At 41.7% G+C, this 27,658-nt stretch overlaps 1 protein-coding gene across 11 annotated transcripts in view; it reads left to right on the top strand.

Moving 5' to 3' along the window:
- Window positions 1-2,604: 2,604 nt before the first annotated feature.
- LOC109934810 (sodium/potassium/calcium exchanger 2) overlaps window positions 2,605-27,658 on the top strand; it is a 72,452-nt gene continuing 47,398 nt past the window's right edge. For 3 of the 11 annotated variants that reach the window (XR_007261797.1, XM_048595298.1, XM_048595299.1), the window contains exons 1-2: window positions 2,605-2,725; window positions 4,405-5,557. Coding sequence is in view for 7 of the 11 variants with exons in the window: in XM_048595298.1 (XP_048451255.1) it covers window positions 4,598-5,557 (960 nt within the window). In the remaining 4 variants the exon portion in view is untranslated. Of the gene's footprint in view, window positions 2,726-3,173; window positions 3,467-3,758; window positions 3,898-4,404; window positions 5,558-7,975; window positions 8,036-11,358; window positions 11,386-24,727; window positions 24,797-26,503; window positions 26,537-27,658 lie in introns of those variants that run through there. The other 8 variants (XM_048595297.1, XM_048595295.1, XM_048595302.1 and 5 more) reach the window with 8 other exon arrangements.

The raw sequence follows: 27,658 nt of genomic DNA, 5'->3' as shown, positions 1-27,658 counted from the left end.
ATTGTTGATTATTAGAAAAAAAATCTGGTTCACTAATACCCTTTAGAGAGGGAAATTGACATCATTACCTTGTCAGGCCTACATGTGACTCACTGGGGTTGATGCTTAACTGCCCTCTGGGCAATTAAGGATATGCAATAAATAGAGTCATAGAGATGTACAGCACAGAAACAGACCCATCCGTCCAACTTGTCAATGCCGACCAAATATCCTAGATAAATCCCATTTGGCCCATATCCCTCTAAACCCTTCCTATTCATTTACCCATCCAGATGTCTTTTAAATGTTGTGATTGTACCCATCTCTACCACTTCCTCTGGCAGCTTATTCCATACGTGCACCACCTTCTGTGTAAAAAAGTTGCCCCTTTGGTACTTTCTATAATCTTTCCCCTCTCACCTTAAACCAATGCCCCCTAGTTTTTGACTTCCCCAATCTGGGGAAAAGACTTTGCCTATTTACCCTATCCATGCCCCTCATTATTTTATAAACCTCTGTCAAGGTCACCCTTCAGCCTCCGACATTCCAGGGAAAATAACCCCAGCCTATTCAGTCTCTCCTTATAACTCAAACTCTCCAGCCCTGGAAACATCCTTGCAAATCTTTTCTGAACCCTTTCAAGTTTCACAACATCTTTCCTATAGCAGGGAGACTAGAATTGCACACAGAATTCCACAAGTGGCCTAACTAATGTCCTGTAGAGCTGCAACATGATCTCCCAACTCCTATACTCAATGCACTGACTAATAAAGGCAAGTATACCAAACACCACCTTCACGAGCCTACCTACCTGACACTCCACCTTCAAGAAACTGTGAACCTGCACTCCAATGTCTCTGTTCAGCAGTACTCCCCAGGACCTTACCATAAGTGTAAAAGTCCTGCCCTAATTTGCCTTTCGAAAATGCAGCACCTCACGTTTATATAAATTAAACTCCGTTTGTCACTCCTCAGCCCATTGGTCAAGATCAAGATCCCGTTGTAATGCTGCCTAGTCAGCAAAGCCCTCATCCCGTGAATGAATTTTAAAAAGTTATCAGAAGGGGATAATTGCTTCAGTGTTCCCATTTACACACTGAAGGTGCTTGACTATTATGGAATCATGCAGAGATTGCACATTTGTAACCTTGAGATCCTACCAAAGGCATAAGCGTGTGGATTCAGAAATAGAACAGAATGTCTCCCATGACCGAACAGCCTTCTGAGAGGATTGGTTGAAGATTCTTCTTTTTTTTTAATAAAAAGGGCAAATTATCTTTCTACCACAGAATACAATTCTTCATTGAAAATATTACGTTTTATCTGGTTTATAAACAATTTCTGGAACTATGTTTAATCAAAATTTGTAGCAGAAGTGAATTGATTCTCTCTGAAAACTATAACTGTCAACAATTTGAAAGAATTGCAGATTCAACATATTTGTTAAATATACAAAGAAGTATTTTATCCTAATATATGAAGGCATTTATCTTTAGGAGTGTGCAGTTTAAGGGTGCACCAAATTCTGTGGCATTCTTCACAACATCAATTCATTTACAAGTTTCTTCTGTGGTATGTTATTTCTGCCCATCCGCGAACAAATTGGTTTGCAGTGTGCAGCTTGGTGGCCACTAGCTACAATACCTCCCTTTCCAACGCGAAATACCAACTGACAAAATGCTAACTGCAACAAAAATACAAAAACTCGGATCCAGCTTCTGAGCAGCTGTGCAAAGAGCCGTCGTAGTGGATCTCACGACCAGCTTATTCCGCATTCAAATGAACAAATTATCTATTCTCCCAACAAGCTGACTTGCAATTCATCTAAATCAGCGGCATTCAAGCCGCTGCAGAATAATAGATCGCTAATCACAGCTAATGCAGTCCAGTCAGCAAATAAAAAAAAACAATCCCAGCACGTTCAATCTTGACTGCATCCTGCTTAGTAGTCTGTAAACACTGTGGGAATGCGCAAAACGCAAGAATGTTAAATGCGAACTTTTCTACACTCGCTCAACATCCACTGCATGAAGCGTTGAAATATGTTTGCTTTTCATTAAATTGCTCAAACATACATGGGCAGCGTACAAGGTCATGCGAAAAAAACCGACTGAGTGGCCAGTGATAATTATCTCCTGAGCGAGAAACATCTTGCAGCTCCAAGCCTGCTGTTTGACGCATTGAGCTCTCTGCTGCTGGGAGCTGTTCCAATGGCAAAGGTTTACTGCTATGGGGCAGTAGCTCTTATAGCTCACTCCCAATCCCACAAATGTCCCCTTTCTCCCCCCCCCCCAGTGGAAACCCCTTTTCCAAAGACAAAAAAAAAATTCTCTAAACGTGCTCTGTGTATTCAAATATGCCGCGTTCGTAACCATGACTACTACTCCCAGGTTAAAGATTCATCCAAGGGCTTTGGCTCAATAAATGTCTTGCCTATCCAATGCTTTCATTTTTTACATATACACCGTTTCCGTCCCAGAAGTCTAAATGGTATTGATCTTTTTCCAAGAGGAGTTCACGTGTTGTCCTCCCTGCCCCAGCGATTTGTGTTGAGATGAGATGGCGCTGTGATTCTCTAGAGAAATGGGAATGTGCTGTTGCTGAGTGTGTGTGTGAGAGAGAGAGTGCTGTTTGCAGTCAGTCCCTCACAGCTCCTCCTGATGGCTGAACACTGGCAACAGCCACACAAGAAAAGGCAGAAGACACCAATCCACTTTTCAACTCCCGCCTGCTGCTGAACATCACGGTAAGAATTTTTTTTTTGTTTTAATCTTCAGGTTGTAAGCATCTGCAAATGCATTCATCTGGAATGCAAATGCAAGCTGTCCTCAGCATGGTGTTGTGCCTTCTATCATTTTATTTTTGAAACTACAGCGCAATCTACAAATTTGCTGGCCCTCGTGCACAGAATTATTGGTCATTTTTCATAAACAATAAAACATGATGAATCTGTGAGGGTCACTGTTGATATGAGCCTTTTGAGTTGTTCAAAGCCGAATTTAAAGGCGTTTATTATTAGGCAGAAAACCAGTACAATGTCCCATACCTTTCACTAAAAGCTTTAGGGAACATTCTGTGTGCTGTTGTAATGAAAGGCGGGCAGTCCGCGTTGTCAGTGTCATTTTACCTTACTGACTGGGCTTAGGAGTGTTTGCTGTGACATCCAGTTCGCCTTTAGGCTGCGGAGTCAGCTCTGCTCAGTCACCAAACAGTTTCTTTGAATAATTGTCCCGCAGTGGAGCCAGCGCAGTATTTCCGATGTTCCCCGTTGGATTATTCCCCTCTCCCACACCCACCCCGGCACCCCCTGCCTTCTGATCGTCTCTCAAAGACAAAAGGGCAAGAAGCTTTTCTGATGAAGTGACGCAACTGGAGACCACCAGCTGATAGTTAGAAACAAATTTGAACTGAACGCGAAGCGAATGAATAACCTTGCAACAGTGTCTGCGTGTACCGCCGCTGTGCTGGTCCTGCTTGCAGTGATGGGGTTAGTGCCTGTTATTTTCAGTGTGTGTGTGTGTGCATGGCTTTCGGACTTTACATGATACTCTGCAGCCTTCCCTCGGGAGATAAGAGTTAGCATTTGGCAGGCCGCTCTATGTCGAGCCGCCACCTTATTTATCTCCGTGAGGACATTCTTAAATCGTTAGCTTTGAGTGTTGAGTTAGCGTCAGTCGATCTTCAAAGGCGTTCTGATCTCGCCCAGCCTCCTCAGGCTGCATTTACCAGCAGGGGTCACTGGGCTGTGATTAAAGGCTAAAACCTTGAGTGGGTTTTTTTTTCGTTTTGCGCCTTACCTTTGTGTTTAGTTACGGCTTCACACACACAGGGAGGCTGACTTTTTCCGGACTGACGGCCGTTATTGCTCCCTGGTAATGTGGAATGGAGACATCCTTTTCATATTTCACTGCAGTAAATGTTAGCATTGTTTAATCCAATTTGGTGTTTCTTTATTTTTAAACATTAACTGGTGTAGGAACGTAAATCTGTATGTAGATAGATGTATGTAGTTAGACATAGCTCTGTAGATATAAATAGATATATCTACGTACATGTGTGTTGGTAGATTGAGAGGTATATTTATATGTAGAAGTGTCTGTGTGTGTGTGTATAGGAGAGAGGTGTATATAAAATGCTAAAGGACATTGATGAGGGGGATGTGGGACAGATTGTGGTACAGTCTGGAACGAGAGGTTATTGATGTAGATAGTGTGAGAGGTGGTAGGTTCAAAACTGAGATGACAAGAAACTACTTCTCTCTGAGGGCTGTGAAACTCGCTGCCCCAGAGTGCAGTGGAGGCAGAGTCAATCAACAGATTCGAGAAAGAAACAGAATATGTTTTGTACAAGAGCTGCTTTATTAACCTTCTATGCAGGCCTGTGTTAAGGAACGTCTTTAAGTTCAGTATTGCCTTGTTTCCGCAGCACAGTGGAGTTCACACATCAGTCCCTCCAGCAGGAGAAGATCCAAGGTTCATCTTAAAGTCTGTTGTGTTGTCGCTGTTCCCATCATCATGAAGACAAGTAGTGTATGAAGACTCTATTACCACCAGTCAAGATTAAGCAGAAAGGGGGGGAGGGGGAGGGGGGACAGTAGAAGGAGATCTCTATTCAGTGAATGATAAAGCCAGCCATGGAGTCGAAGACTTCAATGCCTGAAGTTATGGAGCCAGCTGTTTGTTGTAGGGAACAGCAGATAGCCAGCGCTGGGCGAGCGTTTCAGAGACACAAGCAGCGGATCATGAGGAAACTGAGACTGCCGCGGATCCTGGGCTTTTCCCTCGGATTGATGGCTCTCTGCGCGTTCTCCCTCTTATTCAGTGCCTTCGCCTGCACGCCAGCCAACCCTGAAAGCTCGCCGCTCCAACGCAGAACTCTACTGGGCTTCGAGGAGAAACCGAGATTTTCCAAGCTTCAGAATTATACCCCCAAATCCGACTTGGCTCTAAAGTATGAAGTGCGGGTGGCCACGTCCTCGGTCAATAATGCAACCCAGAGTGGAGATTACCCTCCTGACATCTTTTCGCTGGCACAGAGGAGGAAAGGAGCTGTGTCACTCCACATCCTAGGCATGATCTATATGTTCATAGCCTTAGCCATAGTGTGTGATGAATTTTTTGTACCCTCATTGACAGTTATCATTGATAAAATGCAAATATCCGATGATGTAGCAGGGGCAACTTTCATGGCAGCAGGTGGGTCAGCACCAGAACTCTTCACTTCTTTAATAGGAGTTTTTATATCTCACAGCAATGTTGGGATTGGGACTATAGTGGGCTCTGCCGTCTTCAACATCCTCTTTGTCATTGGGATGTGCGCTCTATTCTCGAAAGAAATCTTGCATCTCACCTGGTGGCCCCTGTTCCGAGATGTGACCTTTTATATCATTGACCTGATCTTGCTCATACTTTTCTTCCGGAGTAACACCATCGCTTGGTGGGAGAGTGTAATTTTGCTGTCAGCGTATGGATGCTATGTGACTTTTATGAAGTTCAACGTTGTGCTGGAACGATGGGTGAAGAAGAAGTTAACCAGGAACAAAGTGGTGGAGGCAACAGCAACAGATGGCGATGAAAAGGTACATATGGTTTAATTTTTTTAAAAAAACATGATGTATAAGAGTCAGACAATTGCCCTCGTTGCCTTGTCTGTATCTACTGGTTCGGAATTAGAGAACAAGACTGGACTCTCAGAATTTAAAATCTGCAATTAATGAAGAGTATGTGTGACACCGAGAATGAGCCGTTTGTGTTGACATTGAAATATCTGTTATAGTGTGTCAGTGCTTAAATCATTTCATGTTTTTGGATTGATTAAATCCTTTTATGTTTATGCACAACATTGTCAGTTATGGTCGCTGAGATAAATGTTACGTTTATCTGCCCAGCTGTAAATTCAATTCTTGAATTTAGGCATTTTTTTGTGTAATTAAAAGCAAAACATCAACAATATGAGCATAACTTTAATCTTTTAAAAGGTCAAATTGTTAAATCATGGCACTTCTTGCAAATTTAGTCAGGTATTGTTGATACTTGGGGCCCCAAAAATTGAGCTAGCTCTGAATAGTTCGGTACGATTTCTAGTAAGTCATTAAAAAAAAAGGTCAATTGGCTTGTCATTATAGATTAGCCAAATGGTCTTCTACTTTATAGTAGATGCAAATTAACTTTGAGAAGTTAAACTACTTTTTAAGTTATACGAAGTGGAGGATGTGGTTCCAGTTGGAGACCACAATATGTAAAGTTGTTATGGGAAAATGTTAGAAACACCACATCCAGTAAAGGAAAGCCTAATCAGTTTCCAGCAAAGACTGCGGATAAGGCACGTTGTTAGACCAGATTAGAGGGAGCTTTATTCTAATCTAGTGTACTGTGTCTAAAGAGAGGATACTTGATCCTAACTTTGGCTCGGCGAAATGTTCTGATTTCTTTGAGGGTGCCATTCAAGTTCACAATTAATCAACAGTAATTTTAAGAAAGGGAATGGTACTTTCAAGTTTCCATTTTTTAAAAATACACATGAATAGCAACCCTTGAAAGAGTTATGCATTTATCAAGATTCATCTGCACATACTAACATTTTTTATTGCAAAACTTCCATGGAATGATACCTGACCAGGTTAAACAACAACTTATCGCAATATCTATTGAAAGAAACGGCAATGAGATATACAGGACACATGACGTCAATATTTCCATTGAGTTATTTTTCAATAAATACTTCAATTTTTTTTGGCAAGTATACTATTTCTGCCATCTTCTGATCCCACACTTCTTCAGACATTGTCACTTTTGTGACATGTTTTTAAATGCCGGAAACTGCCACTTTGAATGCAAGTACTTTCTCCTCGCTTGCTATGACCAAAAGATTGAGATTGATAGCCTGGGAAATTGCGGGAATGAGTCCATACATGGCCACAGGGCATTATGGCTTTGAAACACTGAAGTTTCCTCGCGCATTCAAAGAAGAAATTCCTGTTATAAAATGCCTTGGTTCACAGCCTGCTAATGAAAGGACACTGCTGACTCCAGCCACAGAGTTGGGGCTGCCACAATGTAACAGTGCATGTCAGCATAATCTTTACCTACCTGAATTTGAACCTCAGTACTGTTATGTGTAGTATATCCCACTGTGATGCAGTCAACATTTAAGAGCTCTGAGGGTGATGCAGCAGATAGATGACCAAGCTAAAAGCAAAACTGATGTTCTAGACAGTGCAGCACATAAACTGATTTTTGGAGAAGGTCGCACCTTGCATCTGTGGCGAAATATACCATGGCCTATACGGTGATATTATTTAATGCATCTTACTTGCATTGGTTAGATGCTGGTGCAGTGTTTAAGGACTGAGCTGTGATAGGCTGACTTTGTACAGGTTGCATTAAAGGACTTCGTTTTGACATCAGTATGAACTATGCTGGTGGGCAAGGTTAGAAGACTAGATCAGTTGAGAGAATGGATTTGGAAATTGATAGCTCTCTCAAGGGCAATGAACTGATATGAGGTACAAATGGCTGTGTTTGTATGTTTAGAGGACTTCCTGTTGACTAATCACACATCAGTGAAACTGAATCTTGAAATATTCATGGTCTGATTTGACTGGATCAAGATTTTTTGTGGTTTTAGATATCCAAGAATCAAAAACTGTGCATTATTTGAGAGTTTAATATGGACCAAATTAAAATATCTTCTATGTATAATTGCTGAGATTGTGTGGAACTACTAAAATGTTCTCCTGCGGGGTTCACAGATGTTCTTGTTAATCTAACTACATCAAATGTTCAGTAGAGATCCCTGTTATTGGTTCTAGTGACTAATGCCCTGAGTCACAAGCAGCATTGGTAGCATAAATCTCAAGGTTACTAGTTTGAGCTAAGTGAAAGTAAATTAACTAAATTAAATTAGCTTAGTTGCTATAAATGTACACTTTTTAAAATTCTATACTTTCTTTTGTTTTTGTTTTTCATTTTCAAATGTCTATTTATGACGAACGAAGTCCTGGTCTTGCTTTGACTAAGGTGACTATTAAAGACTGAGCCTCTGTCTTAACAATTAGGTTAGTAACATACTGGTTAAATTATTAGAACTAAAATTGCAAGTGTCTGTATCATAATTTTTAGTGTGCAAGGTGCTGAAATATAGAACAACTCACTGTTCGCAGTACATTGTAAAGACGGGCACGTACAGACCTTTAGTACGCACTAAACTGCAAGAATGAAGGTGTGCACAAAAGAAACAAGCATGAAGCTTGATATTGTCTGAAGTACTTTTCCTGTGCTCACAATCTAGGGCTGAACTTTTTATGGTTAAAAGCAGGTTTGCATTGCCAAATTAAACGATGTGATACAAAACACTCAGAAAGGTAGCTGCTGTGAAAAGAGAAATATTTAACTCGTTTTAATTCTAAGGTTATTGAGAAAATGAAAGATTTTAATGTTAAATGTTAACTCCTATTTCCACAGATGATACTTGAAGTTATTTCAGAGTTTGCTGTTTTACTTCAGATTCCCAGGATTTGCACATTTTTTTAAAAGTAGAACTATTTCCAAACCATTTTAGCACTGGGATTTATTTTATTCACTACATGCAGCAGAGGGCTCAGCTTCAGCAAGAGAAAGAGGATCATGCTTGAAGCATTATCCTGTCTCTAATGTCTCAGATCCTGACTGAGCCACTATGCATGGCCAACATTGGAATTCAAATTCTTTAAAAAGTCACTTCTAAGCCTTAGGTTTTAAATATGTGATAACAAATTATTCTTGGTCTACATTCTTGTTAAGTAGCGGTTGCTTTTTAATGGGAGTGAGGAGGAGCAGGGTGGGAAACAGTTTTTAAGGATATTTAGCCACTTCAAGAATTGGGTTCTCCCCCAGTCAAGGCTGCCATGTCTTAAAATGAGCTGGCACATGTATTGGCCAAAAAAAAATCCATTTGCTATCCACTTGCATTATTCATTTCAACATTGCCAGTTCGTGTTTTCACGCGAGTAGTTTAGGCAGAAATAGCTCCTCTTAGTGCATTTGACGAAAGTGCGCTGAATATAATAAAGGAACCTGATTGAAGTGAAATCTGCTTCAATTTTTCACATTCACATACAGATATCTCCAGTAAAACCCATGTGCCTGCTTGAGATTTTATATTGAAGACTAACAATTCCATTGTATTTGTATACTGTCCTCCAGCTGTAATAAATGGCCCAAATTTTGAAAAAATTGCTCAGTGAATATAAATCTTAGTCAATACCAGTTTTTTTTTCCATTTACACCAATCTCTTTGCTTCAGATACGTTATTACATGTTGTATTGTGAATTTTAACTAACATCTCTGGTGGCCTTTTTAAAAGAAAAAGTACTTTTGCACAGCACATACGCTGGTATCTACGTGAGAAAATGAACCTTTTTATTAATGTGACCATAATTTACAGACTGTTGCATGTACCTGTGGTAGGTAAATTGTATTCATGCAAATGGCTTTGTCATAAAGCAGTGGGGACAGGGCAGAAGTTTCCAAGTCGGCTTGCATTTTTGTTCATGCAAACTATACGAGCACACAAGTTAGGATCAGGCGTAGGCTGCTTAGCCCTTTGATCTTGATGCACCGTTCAATAAGATTGTGATTGACCCACAAACACTTGTTTGTTGGCTTTTGAAAGATTGAACGTGCCTGCTGCAGGCTGAACTATGGGAAACTTGCCACACTTTCGGCTCCCTTGTGCAATCTGAATCGCTCTGTTTCACAACCCAGCAAGATAGTAAGTCCCCGCTTAAAGTTACGGTTGCATTGCTGAAAATCTCGACTTGAAGCAAAATGTTTGATAAAACTATTTCTGTAGGACTTTCCTTATCTGGGGAAAAAGTTAAATAATAAAGCATCATATCCCCTAGGTTGAAATATTTTACATTGCTATATTCCTACATTGTTTTTTTAAAAATAATAGTTTTTTAAAAAGAGAAAAATGTAACTTGCTGCTTTCAGTATTTGTTTCTGGGTCTAGCTTCAATCAAAAGCTAGAGCTGTTTGGTTGTGGAGGTGAGTCCCGAAGGTTTGGAAGTGCTGGGAATTTTTTTATAACTGTGCATTTATTTTTTGTTTTAATGTTTCTGTTGGTGCTTCCCACTCCTGAACTCTCACTGTCAGCAAAAGCTTGCTAGTACTGAGACAGAGAAGCATCTTTGAGAGTCACTTTAATCATATGTACACTGGCTTTATCCACAGCAGCATAAGTTCCAAATTCAAGAAAACCGTATAAAGCGTTAAATCACTGCTATGTCTCAGAAGGAGTATTATTCATTTATGGGCACCACTGTGCAAATATGTCAACAAGCTGGTGCAGAACAGATGAGCTTCTGTTACGTGGAGAGACTGGAGTTATTCGCCTTGGGCACAGATTAAGGGGAGATTTAAGGATTTTTAAAAGTCGAGGGGACTCAGAGGATGTGGTGATAAACATTTTACTACCACTAAGGTAATAGGCAAAGAAAGAGGCAATCTGAGAAATAATTTTAATTGCAAGGTATGGCCAAGCCATCACCTGAAAAAGGGTTGAGTTGGTGTGGTGATGGTAGCAGATTCATGAGTCAATTTCAAAAGGAATGATAAGTCAGGCAAGGACCATATCTGAGAGAATCTAACCAGCTTCCCTTTGATATTAGATGGCAGTATCATCACCATATTTGGGTTTACAAATGACCAGAAATTGAACTGAATCAGTCAAATAAATGCTGTGGCTACAAGACCATGTCAGAGGCTTGGAATTTTGTGGCAAATTACTTGCCTTCTGTCTCCTGAATGTCTGCTCATCCTTTAAAGAGCGAGTCAAGGTGTGCTAGAATAATCTCGACTTCCTTGGATGAGTGCAGTTTCACCAACACTTGAGGATCGACATTTTCCCAGGCAAAGTAACTGACTTGATTGGCTCACCTTCAACACTCACTCACTGCGCAATGGTAACATTGACTACTGTCTGCAAAATGACTGCAGAAAATCAGCGAGGTTCCTTTTGAAATACTCTTGTAAATCCATGACTGCTACCGTTTACAATGGTAGCAAATAAATAGGAAACATTTATCTGCAAGTTAGGGTTTGGGTTTTACGTTCTCCCCGTGTCTGCGTGGGTTTCCTCTGGGTGCATTGGTTTCTTCCCATAGTCCAAAGATGTGCAGGTTAGGTGGATTGGCCAGGCTGAATTCCCTGCAGTGTCCAGGGATGTGCAGGCTAGGTGGATTAACCATGGGAAATGCCGGGTTACAGGATTAGGTTGGGGTGTGAGTCTGGGTGTGATGCTCCTCAGAGGGACAGTGTGGACTTGGACGCGGGATTCTATGATTCTGTGATGTGGTTTGGCTCCGGAATGATGTCTTGTTTTTGTATTTTCTCTAGTGATCTAGTCATGCTCTTTGGAAGAAGAAATGATCAGGAGTACTTAAAAGAGAGCACACAAATCAAACAGGTATCTGTGCTCTTGCCATCATTTCCTTGCACTAAAGTTTGTGGTCACAACTGATCTCTAAACCTGATGTCTAAAATCAGCAATCACCATCTCCTGTGACTATCCCTTTGATGAAAGGACAGGTCATTTTGTCAGAACTGTTACCTACATGTTCCTGTAATAATTTGGAGCATGACTGCAAATGGGGACAAGGACAGTATTTGCTCCATTATCCACTGCGCCGATACAAAACCATTGCTTGTGTACTGTGCTGCAAGTTACTCTTTATGGAGTCATAGAAGTTCACAGGTACCTTTTGCAAGTTTGATTTTGTCACGTGTACCGAAATACAGTGAAAAGCTTTGTTTACGAGCAGTACAGGCAGATCACAGCAAACAAAAAATGTGCAGATCAAAAAGACTTTGAGGTTACATTGCAGGTTACAATATTTGAGGCTAGAGTCCATTCAACAGTCTGATAACGGCCGGAAAGAAGCTGTTCCTGAACCTGCTTGTGTGCGTGTTCAGGCTTCTGTATCTTCTGCCTGATGGAAGAGGTTGTAGGAGATCATTACCGGGGTGCGATGGGTCTTTGATGATGTTGGCCATCTTTCCGCAGCAGCGAGCCGTGTAAATGGAGTCCATGGATGGAAGGTTGGCTTCCGTGATGGTCTGGGCTATGCATACCACCTTCTGTAGTTTCTTACAGTCCTGGGCAGAGCAGTTGCCATACCAGGCCATTATGCACCTGGACAGTATGCTTTCAATGGTGCATCTGTAGAAGTTGGTGAGGGTCCTTATGGACATGCCAAATTTCCTGAGCCGCCTGAGGAAGAAGAGGCGTTGTTGTGCCTTCTTTACCACCGCATCTACGTGGGAAGTCCATGACAGGTTGTCGGTTATTGTCACTCCAAGGAACTTGATGCTCTTCACTCTCTCAACCTCAGTTCCGTTGCTGTAGGTGACAGTATGTTCTCCTCCTTTCTTTTTGAAGTCGATGATCAGTTACTTAGTTTTGCCGACGTTGAGAGACAGATTGTTTTCATTGCACCATGTTACCAAGCCCTCTATCTCCCTTCTGTATTTGGACTCGTCATTGTTAGATACCCATCCCACTGCGGTGGTGTCATCAGCGAACTTGTAGATGATGTTCGTTTGGAATTTGGCAACACAGTCGCAGGTGTACAGGGAGTACAGTCGGGGCTGAAGACGTATCCTTGGGGGGCTCCAGTGTTGAGGTTATTGTGGAGGAGGTGCAGTTACCTATCTTCACTGATTGCGGCCCGTGGGTCAGAAAGCTGAGGATCCAGTTGCAGAGGTTGGAGCCGAGACCAAGGTCACACAGTTTTGAGATCGGCCTGGAGGGGATAATGGTGTTGAAGGCGGAGCTGTAGTCAATGAGCAGGAGTCTGATGTAGGTGTGTTTGTTGTCCAGATGTTCCAGGGATGAGTGCGGGGCTAGGGATATGGCATCCTCTGAATCTGCTACATTGGTAGGTAAACTGTAAAGGATTGAGGCAGGTTGGGAGACTGGAGTTGATGTGGGCCATGACCAGTCTCTTGAAGCACTTCATGATTATTGAGGTCAAAGCTAATGGGCGGTGTTCATTAAGGCACATTGCATGTGTTTTCTCGGGTACGAGGATGATGGTGGTCTTCTTGAAGCAAGTGGGGACTTCAGGTTGTAGGAGGGAGAGGTTGAAGATGTTGGTGAATACCTCCGCCAGTTGGTCCGCACAGGATCTGAGTGCTCGGTCAGGGACACCGTCTGGGCCTTTGCTTTCTTGGGTTGACTCCCAGGGAGCCTGATCTGACTTCTGAAGCGGTGACAGAGAGAACAGGTGTGGCCAGGGCTGTTGGGGCAGAAATTGTCACGCCAGTGGTATTCTGCTCAAACCAGGCGTAGAAAGCATTGAGCATGTCAGGGAGGGATGTGTCATTGTCCTCTACCTTACACTGTTTCATTTTGCATCCCGTAATGTCATTTAGGCCTTGCCATAGATGGTGGCAGTCTGTTTGGTTAGGCCTGGGCCTCTAACTTGGTCCAGTACTGTTTCTTGGCCACCATGATGGCTTAGCTGGAGTCATATCTGGATTTTCTGTATTGGTCTGGGTCACCCGACTTGAATGCTGCATGTCTGGTCTTCAGTAGGGAGCAGATTTCCTGGTTCATCCAAGGTTTACATTTGGAGAACACTTGGATTGACTTCTTTCGTGCACATGTTTTTTGAGAACTAATCTGGTGGGTTGTTAACACTTGCATAGTAAACTTTCCAATGTCCATTCCTAACAATTTGTCCCTTTTTTCAAAGCCTTCAGTTAATAAAGCACATGATGTGTGCACAGACTTGAGCCATTACTTCCTTACAGAATATTACCTTAGGATCAACCAGCAGGAAAAGAGAATTTTGAGAGTAAATTTTACAATATATCCATGAGCAATGATCTTTGTAATGGTGCGACAGTACAGCAGACTAGCAGCTGGCAGACTTTTTAGGCATTGTCAAAATAGAGTGGTAGAAAATACAAGATACTTGTGGAAGGTCAGCAATTATATGCCAAAGATGCTTCTACAAAATGCTGTCAAGTTGCAAGTATTGTCTCTTTAATGCACGTTTTTATTGTTCTAATATTGATGGCCTCATCCAGTGCTGGTTCTTTGACGAGACTTTGGTTCTGGATGTTAATGAATGGCAGAGGAAACAAAACAGCACGTACCATCTTGAAGCTCCCCACCGCTACCATTCAAAACCCCTTGACTCCAAGCCCTGTAGATGTTTTATCCTGATAGTTGTTGTTTTCAAAACCTCTGGGCTGATTCTTGCCATGTTTCAGTAGAGTCATTTTTGTCAAGTTCTTTGTGCAGATTTCTCTCCAACAATTTTGTGGTCAATGAATGATCACTGCTCCCAGCTCTGATCTACTGGAGTAGGTGTCAATTGAATCCTGCCTGGCTTGTAGTACCTGCTGCACTCTATTATGTGTTTCTTCTCCTCAATGTTTCCCCTCATCCTCCTCAGACTGCTTTAGCTCTCCCAGTCCATCAGCATCCACCACATTCCCTTTTTGTCTGTTCCTGTTCTGCAGAGCACAGCATGCTAGAATTATGCAGCACATTCTGTCTGGGTTCAGCTGGCATTTCATTTGCTGCACCATGGACCTGGTTTAAGAGTGGGCTGCTTTACATCTGCATCAGTCTGGGGTCAAGTGGCAACCATTGTTGTAAGGTATCTAGGCCCTCAAAAGTAGCAGGGACATAGTTCTTGAGGCATTGTGACAGCTCCCAGAGAACTGGGCGCAAACTGCTAAGGATTTGTGCTGATGTTCATAGATCACTTCAACATTGATGGAATGGGACTTTTTCCCCCAATGAACTCAGTTGCGTTATGTAATATAGAACATAGAACATAGAACAGTATAGCACAGTACAGGCCCTTCAGCCCACGATGTTGTGCCGAACTTTTACCCTAAACCTAATGTCTATCTAAGCTCCACCCCTACCTTATACTATCTATCTAATAGCCGCTTAAATGTCCCTAATGAGGCCGACTCCACTACCCTCTCCGGCAATGCATTCCACGCCCCTACCACTCTCTGAGTAAAGAACCTGCCTCTGACGTCTCGCCTATATCTACTTCCACTCACTTTAAAACTATGCCCCCTCATAATAGCTACCTCCACCCTAGGAAAAAGTCTCTGGCTGTCCACTCTATCTATACCTCTGATCATTTTGTACACCTCTATCAATCACCTCTCATCCTTCATCGTTCTAAAGAGAAAAGTCCTAGCTTTCTCAACCTTTCCTCGTAAGACCTTCCCTCCATTCCAGGCAACATCCTGGTAAATCTCTTCTGCACCTTTTCCAACGCTTCCACATCTTTCCTGTAATGAGGCGACCAGAACTGGACACAATACTCCAGATGTGGCCGAACCAGGATTTTGTATAGCTGGGGCATAACTTCACAGCTCTTGAACTCAATCCCTCTATAAATGAAAGCTAACACACCATACGCCTTCTTAACAACTGTATCCACCTGAGTGGCAGCTTTGGTCCTCAGCACAACGTGCGTAATCATAGAATCCTTACACGGCAGATAGAAGCCATTCATCCCATCAAGTCTGCACTGATCCCCTGAACAGCATCCCACTCACCCACCCACCCCCTTCCCTGAACCCCATATCTACCTTCTAAACACCGAAAGAACTGCGGATGCTGTAAATCAGGACCAAAAACAAAGTTACTGGAAAAGCCCAGCAGGTCTTTTGACTATGGGAGGAAACCGGAGCACCCAGAGGAAACCCACACACACACAGCGAGAACGTGCAAACTCCACACAGACAGTCGCCCAAGGCTAGAATTGAACCCGGTGCTCTGAGGCAGCAGTGCTAACCACTGAGCTGCAGTGCTGCCCTTTTGTGCAAACTGTTGTGCCCTGCAGTTGGGCAAGCCAGGTATGTTGCTGAATCCTCCTGCTCAGGCTGCAGTACCTAGCACTCCCTGGACAGTTTATCTCCATTAAAGCCCTACATGTCTTTGGATTAACCTCCATGATGACTGGATGCATTGGGCCTGGAGGATTCCCAGACAGTAGTGAGAAAACGTCCTGATCCAGATCACACCAATTTCCTGGACTGATTGTGGATAGTGTCCTTGACTGAGCACTATTCTGCCTTTGACTTTGAGACTTGGCCATTTGTTTGAATCACCTGCAGTGTGTTTGCGTAGGCACATGCTGTAGGTGTGAGATTGACGTAGCACTACCGTGCAGCAAGCTGTTCACCCCCTGTTCACTGCTGATCAACATGACAAGCTGCCTGGCTTGTATTTACGCTAAGGAGCAAAGCAAGGCAGAAGTACCATGGGCACTTTAAAGATCACCGGAGGAAACAAAGCACTAATTGGCAGGGCTACTCTGAGCATCCAAGTAGGCATTAAACAAGTGAACACAGACCATGCGAGCAGTGTTGAAATGCAGCCTGTTCCAAATGGTGAGCTAGGTTCCTGACTCAGCGCACAGTGTGCTTGTGACAATATGTGAATGGTGGTTGACTGTGCACTCAGAGTACTGAGTGGATTGGAGATGTGTCATGATGGTCATGAGAGGCTGTGGGATGTCAGTGGACATGGGATGCCATGGTATGTTGTGCCAGCTTCAGGTCAGGAGATGGGCTGGGGACTTTCATGTTGGGAATTCTCTGTATCCAGTTTGCATCTGTGGGGTGGTAGAACGGGAACCCCCATATCATGGAAGTGATGCTAAGTAATAATGAGTGATTAAAAATGCTGTTAATAGGCTTCTTGCCACTCACAGGCACAAATCTCATCTTGATTTCTGACATGTAAGATGTAACTTGCTCCTGACATCGAGAAAGGCCTTGCTCAATTTCTCACACGCTTCTCCCCAATTTCCCACTAGACCCTATGTCGTTCAGGGCCTGGGAGGATTCTGCGCCAAGTCTTTTAGTATTGACCAGTCAAGGACTAAGTTTGGAATTACTGACCCTCTGCTGCAAAGTAGCTTCTGTGGAATGATGGTATTCTTCAATAGGGAATAGGCTGCAATAAAAGGGCAGTTACATTGTGGGCACAATTCATATGGAGAAATAAGTTGAATGTATGCACAGCCATCATAAAAGCTTATAAAGGTGCAGATGTTCCCTATGAGTATGCAGTATCTCTTAGATTGGAAACTGTGAGACTAGTCTGGCCCATGTATAGAGTCCAAATTATGCCAGAAGCGTGAAATATAATAACTGTCCTAAAAATATAGTCCCACATACTTTCTAAATGTCTGGTCAACCGGTCTGACTCTCTGAAGCTTAACAGCTAAGTTAAAAGTAGCATGGAAACAGGCCTTCAAGCTACTTTTCTCATGTCTGGACACTGCTCTGTTTGCCATGCACTTTTCTGCAACTAAAGAGAGGGGGAATAAATTCTTCCAAGCATCAATTTAATTTTCATATGCATCCGTTTTTTTAACGTGGTGAAAGGGTCCCAAGGTGTATAACAGATATATTGAATAAAATTTGATGTCGAGCCAGCTATGATAGTTGGACAAGTGAATAGGAAATTTGATCAAAGAGGATTAAGGTGCATGGCTACCAATGACTTTGTAGGTCTTTGAGTTTAATTACTGTCAAGAGACCAGAATTGGTTGAGCACAGATTTTGGAGAATAGTGGGGTGAGGTCATAGAGGCAGGTCGACAATAAGGATGAGAATATTGAAATAAAGCATTGCTGAATTGGCAACTATTATAGGTTAGGGATGGAAGACAAGTGAGTCTTGGTATGTGTTAAGATGAGTTCAAGGTGGTGGGGTCAAAAGAGGGAATGCTGAGCAGCACAGCATCGGAATGGTCAAGTTTAGAGGTAACTGTTTTGCTTAGTGTTCCATAACTGCTAACTGAGGGAGGAACTGAATTGAATCCTCTTCCAATTCTTCTGTTTCTCTGTATTCTTGTTTGTTCTGACTTCCCTGCTGTTAACTTCAACTCTTGCTTTCAATCTCCTGGAGGTAAAAATATCATCTTCAATTCAATAAATTCATTGAATACTCTCACCTTGAGAAATACCTCAAATTTAGTACTTTTTTTTAAGCAAAACTGAATCAATTCCAATTTTTTGTTTTAGTAACTTAAGTATTCATCGTGAATGACTTTTCCAAATCAGGCCAGTAATGATCACAAATGTGATCATTATTTCATGACTTTGACAACTTCATAGCAGCTAAGCACTGCCCCAGTGTGTGAGCTAACCTCTTGGTCTTCTCCTCCCCTCTTACTTTGGCTTTGTATCACACCTATTTTCTCACCACTTCTTAAAGTCACTGCATTATAGCATTGTGCACAATATTCCGTACCAATCCAGAATTGTTCCCCATTGTACTTAAGGGATTCTGCCTTCCCTGAGTACAATTTCTGCTTTCCATGGTTTTGTACCAAAAAAAAATGATTGCACAGACCATTCATAATTGCTCTTCTATGAGGTCTTGTTCTGAAACCTCGCTCACCCATGGCTGTTGTAAAGGGAGCAAGTTCCTCCTGTGTATGGTCCACGGCTATTGAGGATAGATTGTATCTATCTCTCTCTACAGGCCTAACTGATTCTGAATAAGCTCTATTTTCGTTGCATCTTGTCACGTTTAGTGTTAACAACAGAATGTGAACATAGAGGACCTCCCACCCCTCAGGATATTTTTAGTTCAAATAATGTTGCAGTCTTAAAAATAATTAGTGCTAATCTATATGCTTTGAAAATAAATGTTAAATTTGCCCTGTTTGTTTGGCGATGTTACCTGAGCAATTCATAATATACATATGGACCATTTATGGTCTTGTTCATCTCTGAAGAAAGTAAATTGGACAAAGTTTCATCTTTTTAAACTATTTTTGCGTCCACCTGTTCAGAGATATTATGATACACCTTTGGAGTAGTGGAACTTGAACCAGAGTCTGCTGGTTTAGAGGTAGAAACATTACTACTGCAGCGCAAGAGCCTCTTGGACAAAATGTAATTTGTTTTTATTTAACCTGTTTTTCTAATCAACCTGTTCAGAGATGTTTTTTGCAGAAATATACTTTATTCACAAACAAAATCTTTATTTACATTTACTGAAGCAGTTCAGTCTGTACATTCTTTGCAAATCGAGAGAAACAAACATTGGGATTTGACTTTGTCTTTGTAACAACAAACCCAACGGCATTTCTTAATTATGCAAAGTACTGTTTACATGTATTTGAGGCATTGAGAGTGTCTGATAACTGAATGGACCTCCATTGTACTTCAGCAGAAAGACCTCAGACAGTGGTCTTTCCCCACTGTGCCTTGGCAGTAGCTGTCCCAAGCTTTCGTGCGTCCCTCGGCACGTCATCCTGGACCTAGGAATGTGCCAGTTTGCAACATTCGGTTGAGGTCAACTCTTTCCACTGGAAGACTAATAAGGTTCAGGCAGACCAAAGAGCATCTTTCACCGAGTTGATGGTCCTCCAGGCACAGTCGATGTTTGCCTCTGTGTGTGTCCTGGGGAACAGCCCGTAGAGCCTAGAGTTCTGAATTGTGGAGTGCTCGGGATGAGCCTCGACCGAAACCTTTGCATCTCTCTCCAGACAAAGACACGTTTCAGAAGGAAGGTATGATGGCCTCTTAAATCCCACAGCCCCACCACCCCCCTCCCTGCAAAACCCCCACCCTGCAGCCGCTTTGACGGCAGTGTGCAGTGGCAAAGAGAGGCTGGGCGTACGTGATAGATCTCTCAGGTAGTGTCCTTCTCACCGTTAGCCAAGTGAGGTCTTGGTGCTTGTTGGAAAGTTCTGGTGATCAGGCATTCTACCAAGTGACTTTGACAGTCTGTTCGGAGAACAACCCAACAGGATCCACCTTCTCCTGTTCCCTCAGGATTGTGAGGATGCTACATGCTGATCACTTCTTGATGTATTTATATTGAGAAGTGTTTCTTTTTGCAAATTTCTCCATGAGGGACAGGTGATATTGAATGGTCCAACTACTTGGAATGTTGCACAGCAACGAAGCAAAGGCCTATCCTCAGTAAGTAGTGACATTTGGTATTTGCATACTGAGGGTCTATGCAGAGATGTTATTGCAGACCTCTGGAGTAGGTGAGACTTGAATCTGGGCCGCCTGGTCCAGGAGTAGGGATACTACCGCTGCACCACAAAGCCTCTTGGATAAAGTGTGCAGTGATCAGGTGACCTATTACAAGCTGTTTTGCACTGATAACAAAAGTTTAAATCAGTTATCATCAGTTGGGTGTTGGCATATCAGCTAGTGCAGAGATACACTAGCTAAATGTGCCTGTGGTATCAACAAGTGGAGCAGTGTAGTAAAGTTGTTGGGAAGTAGTATTTGATGTTATATTAAAATCTTGTTTCTGCTATAATTATGACCTGGTCAGACAATGCGTAGATGCAAATTGGGATTTCAAAGGGCCAATAGTTTACCCATGAAACATCGGGTCCTCCTGTGTGCCAGCTCAGATCGCAGATTCCTTTTAACAGTCAAATGGTCAGTCAGTTGAATACTGAGAGAGATTTTCCGATGTCTGTCTGTTCTTTCTAATCATGTGGCATGCTATTTTTATATGAAGCTTTACTGTTACGATAATTAAAGTCTCTCATCCAATTAACAAATCCATAGATGTTGTACTCTTTACCATTTATCAAGAAAAGCCATAGGAACAGATCAAACACATTATATTGCAATTGCAATGAACTTTTATATGAATATTTATCTATTTATGATCATGTACACATACTAAAGCAGGAGAAAGACCAGGTCTGATCATTGTATTCAATATGTTGTTTTAAATCTTAGTACTTAATACTTAATCCTTTCCTAATTATAGTTTGAGATACAATTGGTGTTTGACCTTAGGTGATGATTTTAGCTGAGTTTGCGTACATGATGTCCATGCTTAGCTTGGACAACCGTAAGTTGCTACTAGATAGTATCCAGTCAATGACTGGAATGCCATGTTTAAGGCTGTTAAGAATTATTGAACAATTAGCATGAGAAATAACTTACATCTTGTAGAGAGCTATTGTCTCCTAGCAGAGGAGTAAGAACAACAGCTGGTCAGAAGTGAGGATAAAATGACTCTTTGAAGAGCATTAGAAAGGGTTAGAAAAACTGAGCTGGGAGTTGAATTCAGGTTTGATAATTGTGCTAACGATGTTAGAGTGAAGAATGGGTTTGATGAACAGAAGGCTAGAATTAGAAGTCATGAAAAGAAAGAGGCAAGACCCCTAAGGGACATGAGAATGAAGACTTTGGGTATCAATAGTCAATAGAGAAAAGTGGACCTCGCGGATGGAATTTCATGTGGTTGGTTTTGGAGAAGCTAATATTCGTCAAGGGTGACACTCAGTATGTAAGTGAGGAGGATTTTGGAGAAATGAGTTCTGGGGCAGTAATGGAAGAACGGATAAGGATTTTAGTGGCAGTTGGGACAAAAGCTGGACGTGGATTGAAGAAATCTTGATGATTACGGATTCACATTACCCCAAATCAAAACAAAATGATATATTTGCAAAACACCTATTTTGTTCTGGGCAAGAAACATCTGGGGATGTGAATGGAGTCAGCCAGGCATGTGAATAACATTGATTGTAATATATGGAATAAGATGTTGTCAGTCTCCTGGTGATCAGTTGCAACTGATCAGATTCATCCAGAGCTTGATGTCTGACAACAACCGGTGTTAGGAATGTTGGAGCGTGCAGAAATTGCTGGAGAAACTCAGCAGGTCTGGCAGCATCTGTGGAAAGAAAGCAGATTTAACGTTTTTAATCCGGTGTCTCCTCTCAGAACTGTTCTGATCTCCAGCATTTGCAGTTCTTTGTTTTGTTTTAGGAATGTTGGAGCTGTTGTTTTCTTAGATATGAAAAGTGCCCTTATGCATATGGAAAATGTATGAGGAACAATGGTCAGAACACTGAAACAGCAATAGAAAATGGTTTGTAGATCAACAATTAAGAAACCCTTTAAAAATAAATTAGTGAGTAAAATAAATTGAAGTAATAAGTTTATGCTCCAGCTTATTCAGAAAGTAACAACATTTTCACATTTGGAAAATTACCAAAATTACCCATTTGTCTGTTATAGAGTCAAACAGCATGGATTCAGACCCTTCGGTCCAATCAGTCCATGCTGACCATAATCCCAAATTAAACTACCCCCACCTGCCTGTGCTTGGCCCATATCCCTCCAAACATTGTTACAGAGATAGTAGGAACTGCCAATGCTGTAGAATTGCTTTCCTGCTCCTCTGATGCTGCTTGGCCTGCTGTGTTCATCCAGCTCTACACCTTGTTATCCCTCCAAATGTTTCTTATTTATGTACTTACCTAAATGTCTTTTAAACATTGTAACTGTACCCATATCCACCACTTCCTCTGGAAGATCATTCCAAATACAAATTGCCCCCCTGTCTTTTTTTAAATCTTTCTCCTCTCCCCTTTAGAAATATGTTTTAAAAACATTATTGTGACTAACTTGGTATACAAAGCATGTTGAAACTAATTTCTGGGACGCTGATCAGACTGGACATTTTGTCTGAATGGGAAGGGAGGAAGTGATTGAGTGTTTCTGGGGTTTGATGCTAATGTTGCCACTCAACCCATGGGGGGGTTTTCTTTCTCAGCATCAGCAGTAATCTGGTGAAACCAATCACATGGCTTTTTTTGGACTCCATGCAATCAAAGATTGAATTCTTCTGGGTATATAACATGAGTCAAGCCTGTTCTACCTCATTACTATCGTTGGTGAAGATGCAAATTTACAGTTAGCTTAACTATTTTCGATATGTACAGACATCCAAAACACACAACTTCAACCTAATATGTCGCCTAATATGCATTCAGTACTTCTTCTCTCATTTTCTTCGTTTCATCCATCGTTCTGTTAATTTTTTCTCCCTTGTTGCTGTTCTGTTCTTTCAACTTCTCTATTTGTTGGTGGCAATCCTTCAGTCAGTCACTCTGAATTGCCTGTTCTGAGTAGCTCACAATGCTTGAAATGAACTTGCTTTTTGCCTCTGACTCCCAAGATTTTGATTCCAGGGCACTGGCTTTACAGACTTTGAAACTCGCAGCTGAGGAGCACTGATACTTTGTGATTCTGGGCCTTGTTGTAAACTCTAATCAAATAAAAGATTTGCTTGTTTTCCTGAGAAAAGCAGTGTTGTGACCAAGGAAATTATATAATTAAAGGAGTATTCCCATTTATCTGTGAGCTTCTTTACACTCTCAACTACTTCCGTTCTGCAGAAACCTTTCATTCCCTAAACTACCTGAGGAAATATTCTCTTTTTTAACTGCTTCACCTGACACACAACTATTCTGGCTCAATGCAGAACCTTGCATCTGCCCTTGAACTAACTACAAAAACCACTTATACTGTACACACCTGTTGGTCCTAACCTTGAAGAAGGGGAAGCATATTCCCCTTTTGTTAGGTCAACCTTTTCAGACAACTAAATTGGGTAAAAGACTGGAGAAGGAGGCTACACAACTTAGGTACTCAATGTGTGAAACAAGCACACACCACATTCACAAGATAAAGCTGCACATTACAAAGGCAAATTGAAGTGTTTGATGAAAAGGTAACTCCATGTAGCAGTGAGCTTTATATGAGTGGTTCTGGGAATGGGGTGACATTAGTCAGGAGATTGCTATCGGGAAGGGAAGATGGAGACTGTACTATGCAAAGAGAAACTGGGGTAATATGTTGGGGTGTGGACTCGGGAAGAGGGGACTGGATAATGGATGGGGTTTCTGGTGTGAGTATATGCTGCCGGCTGTGTGCGAAATACCTCGGTGCCAGTAAGCCCGTGGAGTGGGCAGAGAGAATGCAAGGCATGCTGAATGCAGGCTGGCAGTAGAACTGGGGGACAAAGTGGGGAGAAAAAACAGTCTGGGCCTCTGTGGGGCATAGTCCATACAGTTTCCATGCTTTTCACTTGAGGGTCCCGAAACCAGTCAAGAAATGGTTTTACGGGCTTAAGTTGATTAAATGCTAATTTCAGGAAGCTGCCAGGATGTTCACTGTGCTTGATTTACACCCAAAAAATAGTCAAAACACTTACCAGTTTCAGCCCTGTATCCAAATAGTTTCCGCTGAATGCAGTTGATCTCAAATTATGGACTATTGAAGGTCCACCATAAATATTGGCATTTCACACCAAATATCTAGGCATGGACTGATGCTTCAGTTTTAGTGTAATGACTAATGCATTTAATTTAAAGGAGTTTCAATGGAAGTGATCAGAAATTCATTCTAGTGAGCACCTCGTGAAGTTGGAGCTCAGACACGTTGGGCAATTAAAAGAGGGAATTCAACACGTTGTCAGATACTGTGCCTGGCTTGGCAGTGCTTGATGTTATTCAAAATGGGAATACGTTACCAGAATTTCAAGACTGTGTAACTGAATGTTAACACAAGTCGACACCCATAAAGACTGGACTATATCTGGGCCACCAGCCACTACGAAAATGTTTTATTATCGACATAAAAGGCATCAAATGGTCACCTCAAGCAGAGTCAAATTATGTGAACCAAAACATTATATAAATGAACATCAAAGTATGTTGCTGTAAAGTTTAACTTCCAACCTCGTGAAAGTTCACAAATTGAACTTATATAAAAATGGCAGTCCTGAGGTATTAAATTCACAGTAATAATGCCCTCACTTATTTCCAAATTAAAATACTTATGCTTCAAAAGACCTGAAAACATTATTCAACAAAACCCAGCTTAGTAACAATAATTCTAGAGAGAGCCAATACTTTCAAATTCCATTGCAGATAATTCCAACCAACCATGAGTAAATTGCAAGCACAGCAGGTCCCGCAAGAGACAGTGGTAAAAAGATTCCGTTAATTTTCTCAAATGTAAGTACTTAATGTTCATCTGAGCAAGAAAAATAGATCTTGCTAAGGTCTTGGGTTACCAACTTGATGAAGACATGAACAAATATTAAAGTGCACAGTCAGTGGAGTGATTAACCTTTTTTTCAATATGGGGGTGTATTCCCTGGTCTTTGCAGGTCAAGCATCCACTATGACCAGGAATGACCAAATAACACTGTCCTGTTATTTGCATGTGAAGAATCATTAAACAACGAAGGTGGGAATTGATTATGGCATAAAGTTGCACAAAGGACTACAAGTGATTGGGTTACACTACACTGTTCACAGTTGGTTATTTGTGACTCTTGTTTGAACACTTTTGGTGCTGTCAAGAAGGTTAAAAGTTTCAAATTGAAAAATTCAAGTATGGTGTTGCAAGAGAGTTAGCACTGACCTGAGAGGCAGCAACCTTTTGATTTGGAGAAGAGCAGAAGGTTGAAACTGGAGTAGCAGTGTGTTAAAATGAGGGACCATGGCAGATTGTTTGACAGCTGTTCTCACAGTAAGGAAGCAAAGCCTGAAGAGGGTGTGCTATTTACAATCACAGCTAGTATCAAAGTCACAAGGGAAATTGGATAGGCAGCAGTTTCTCATCCCACGGGAATTTCAGTTGGAAAATAATGCCAAATACTAAAGAGACAACTTGACCAATTACTTATCAGCCATCTAAATTAGGGAAAAGTTTTAGGATAAAACTGTAGCAGCTCACATTTCAATGAAACAGGAAAGAAAGGGATCCTGGATCAGTGGCAACGCAAAGATTAAAATGGAAAAATGATCTTCTGAGTTTACTGTGAAAGTTTTAGATGTACACTAACGTATCTACATTATAATTTAGTTCATTATTTCATAGTCATATAGCATGGAAACTGACCCTTCGATCCAACTTGTCCATGCTGACCAGACATCCCAATCTGACCTAATCCCATTTGCCAGCACTTGGCCAATATCTCTCTAAACCCTTCCTATTCACATATCCCTCCAGAAGCTTTTTTTAAGTGATGTAATTGTACCCGCTTCTACCACTACTTCTTGCAGCTTGCTTCATACACGCACCACCATCTACATGAAAAAGTCACCCCTCAGGTCCTTTTTTAAAGTCTTTCCCTTTTCGCCTTAAATTTATGCCCTCTACTTCTCCTATCTGATCATCAAGTTCCATTTGTATAGTTCCAAGTTCATTAATTGACATCAACAGGGACAAAAAGCACAGAAACAGACCCTTCACTGCAACTCATCCATGCTGACCACGTTTCACAAACTAAACTAGTCCCATTTGCCTGAATTTGGCCAATATCCTTCTAATCCTTTCCTATTCATGTACCTGTTCAAATATATTCAACATGATATTTTAAAACAAGCCTAGAATGCAACTGTTCTGACCCCCCTCCATTTGAAAATCTTCATTCAGTCCTTAGGGTAAAATTAAATGAAAAATAAAGCAATTTATGTTTTAAGCTGAATGTTAGTATGTTGTATTTCAGAATGGGGTGTTTCGTAATGATATGTAACTAGTACTTTAAATTTTAAAAAATTTGTTGATGGAAACCATGCATATGAAAGGTTGGAAATCACAGGCAACTAGACCTTTCAAATGCTGGTCTGCATGTTGTTTTATCAATCCTTGCAGACTCCTGGATGGCTAATTTTCTCTGTTTCCTTTTTTTTCAGTTTTTAAAAGGGACATAAATAACCCTGTGCCTAATCGTACATCCAGTAATCCCTTGTATCACAGGCTTTACTATTTGAAACTGATGGTTTGTATGTAATTACTTCTTCAGCTTGTACTTGTTCAAAGTACAAAGCAAACTACTTTCCAGAAGCAGACTGATGAATTATTTTAGGCATATTTAAAAAGACTGTGGAAAGTTTCTAATTGTTTTTATATCCAAATGACTAAATAGCACCATTTCTGATTTTGCTAGAGATAACCAGGGGAAATTGTTTTTACATTTTCTTGAGGGTATTGGAATAACTGAACACAGCACTTAGGAAGAATTCTTCCTACCATTGGAAACTTGTGATCCACTTTTATAATAACCTATGTGGGATGTTCATATTGCTGTCAAGGCCAGCATTTATTGTACATCCCTAATTTCCCTTGAAGGTGGCAGTGAGTTACTGCTTTAATCCGCTTGTTGTGTAGGTATCCCTACAGAGCTGTTGGAGTTTAAAGAAATGGCAGCATGCTTCCCAGTTGTGGTTGTATGGGACACACAGGGAACTTATAGGTGATGGTGTTCCCATGTGCCTGGTTTCTTTGTTTTCACTGGTAGAGTTTGTAGAATCAAAACAGTCACATTAAAATGCAGCAGGTACATCTAGCAGATGGTACGCAGTGTTACTGTGCATTAGTGGGTGGATGGGGGGCAGATCAAGTGAGCTTATTTCTCCTAGATGATGCAGAGCTTCTTCAGTGATTTGGAACTGCTTATGTCTAAGTAATTGTAGTACTTCAAAGAGACAAAGAGGAGCGCGTGGAGGGTCGGGGATCACTGGGAAATGATGGACGAGCGTGCGGAGGGTCGGGATCACTGGGAAATGACAGGGAGGAGCGCGCAGAGGGTTGGGATCACTGGGAAATGATGGGGAGGAGAGTGCGGAGGGTTGGGATCACTGGGAAATGACAGGGAGGAGCACGCGGAGGGTCGAGATCACTGGGAAATAATGGAGGAGTGCGCGGGGAGTCGGGATCACTGGGAAATGATGGGGAGGAGCGCGGTGAGGGTCGGGATCACTGGGAAATGATGGAGGAGTAGGCGGAGGGTCGGGATCACTGGGAAATGACGGGGAGGAGCGTGCGGAGGGTCGGGATCACTGGGAAAT

Source organism: Rhincodon typus, chromosome 3, assembly GCF_021869965.1.
Source record: "Rhincodon typus isolate 14 chromosome 3, sRhiTyp1.1, whole genome shotgun sequence".
NCBI lineage: Eukaryota > Metazoa > Chordata > Chondrichthyes > Orectolobiformes > Rhincodontidae > Rhincodon > Rhincodon typus.
Note: the sequence above shows the minus strand (reverse complement) of the source record. Positions and strands in the feature narration are given on the sequence as shown.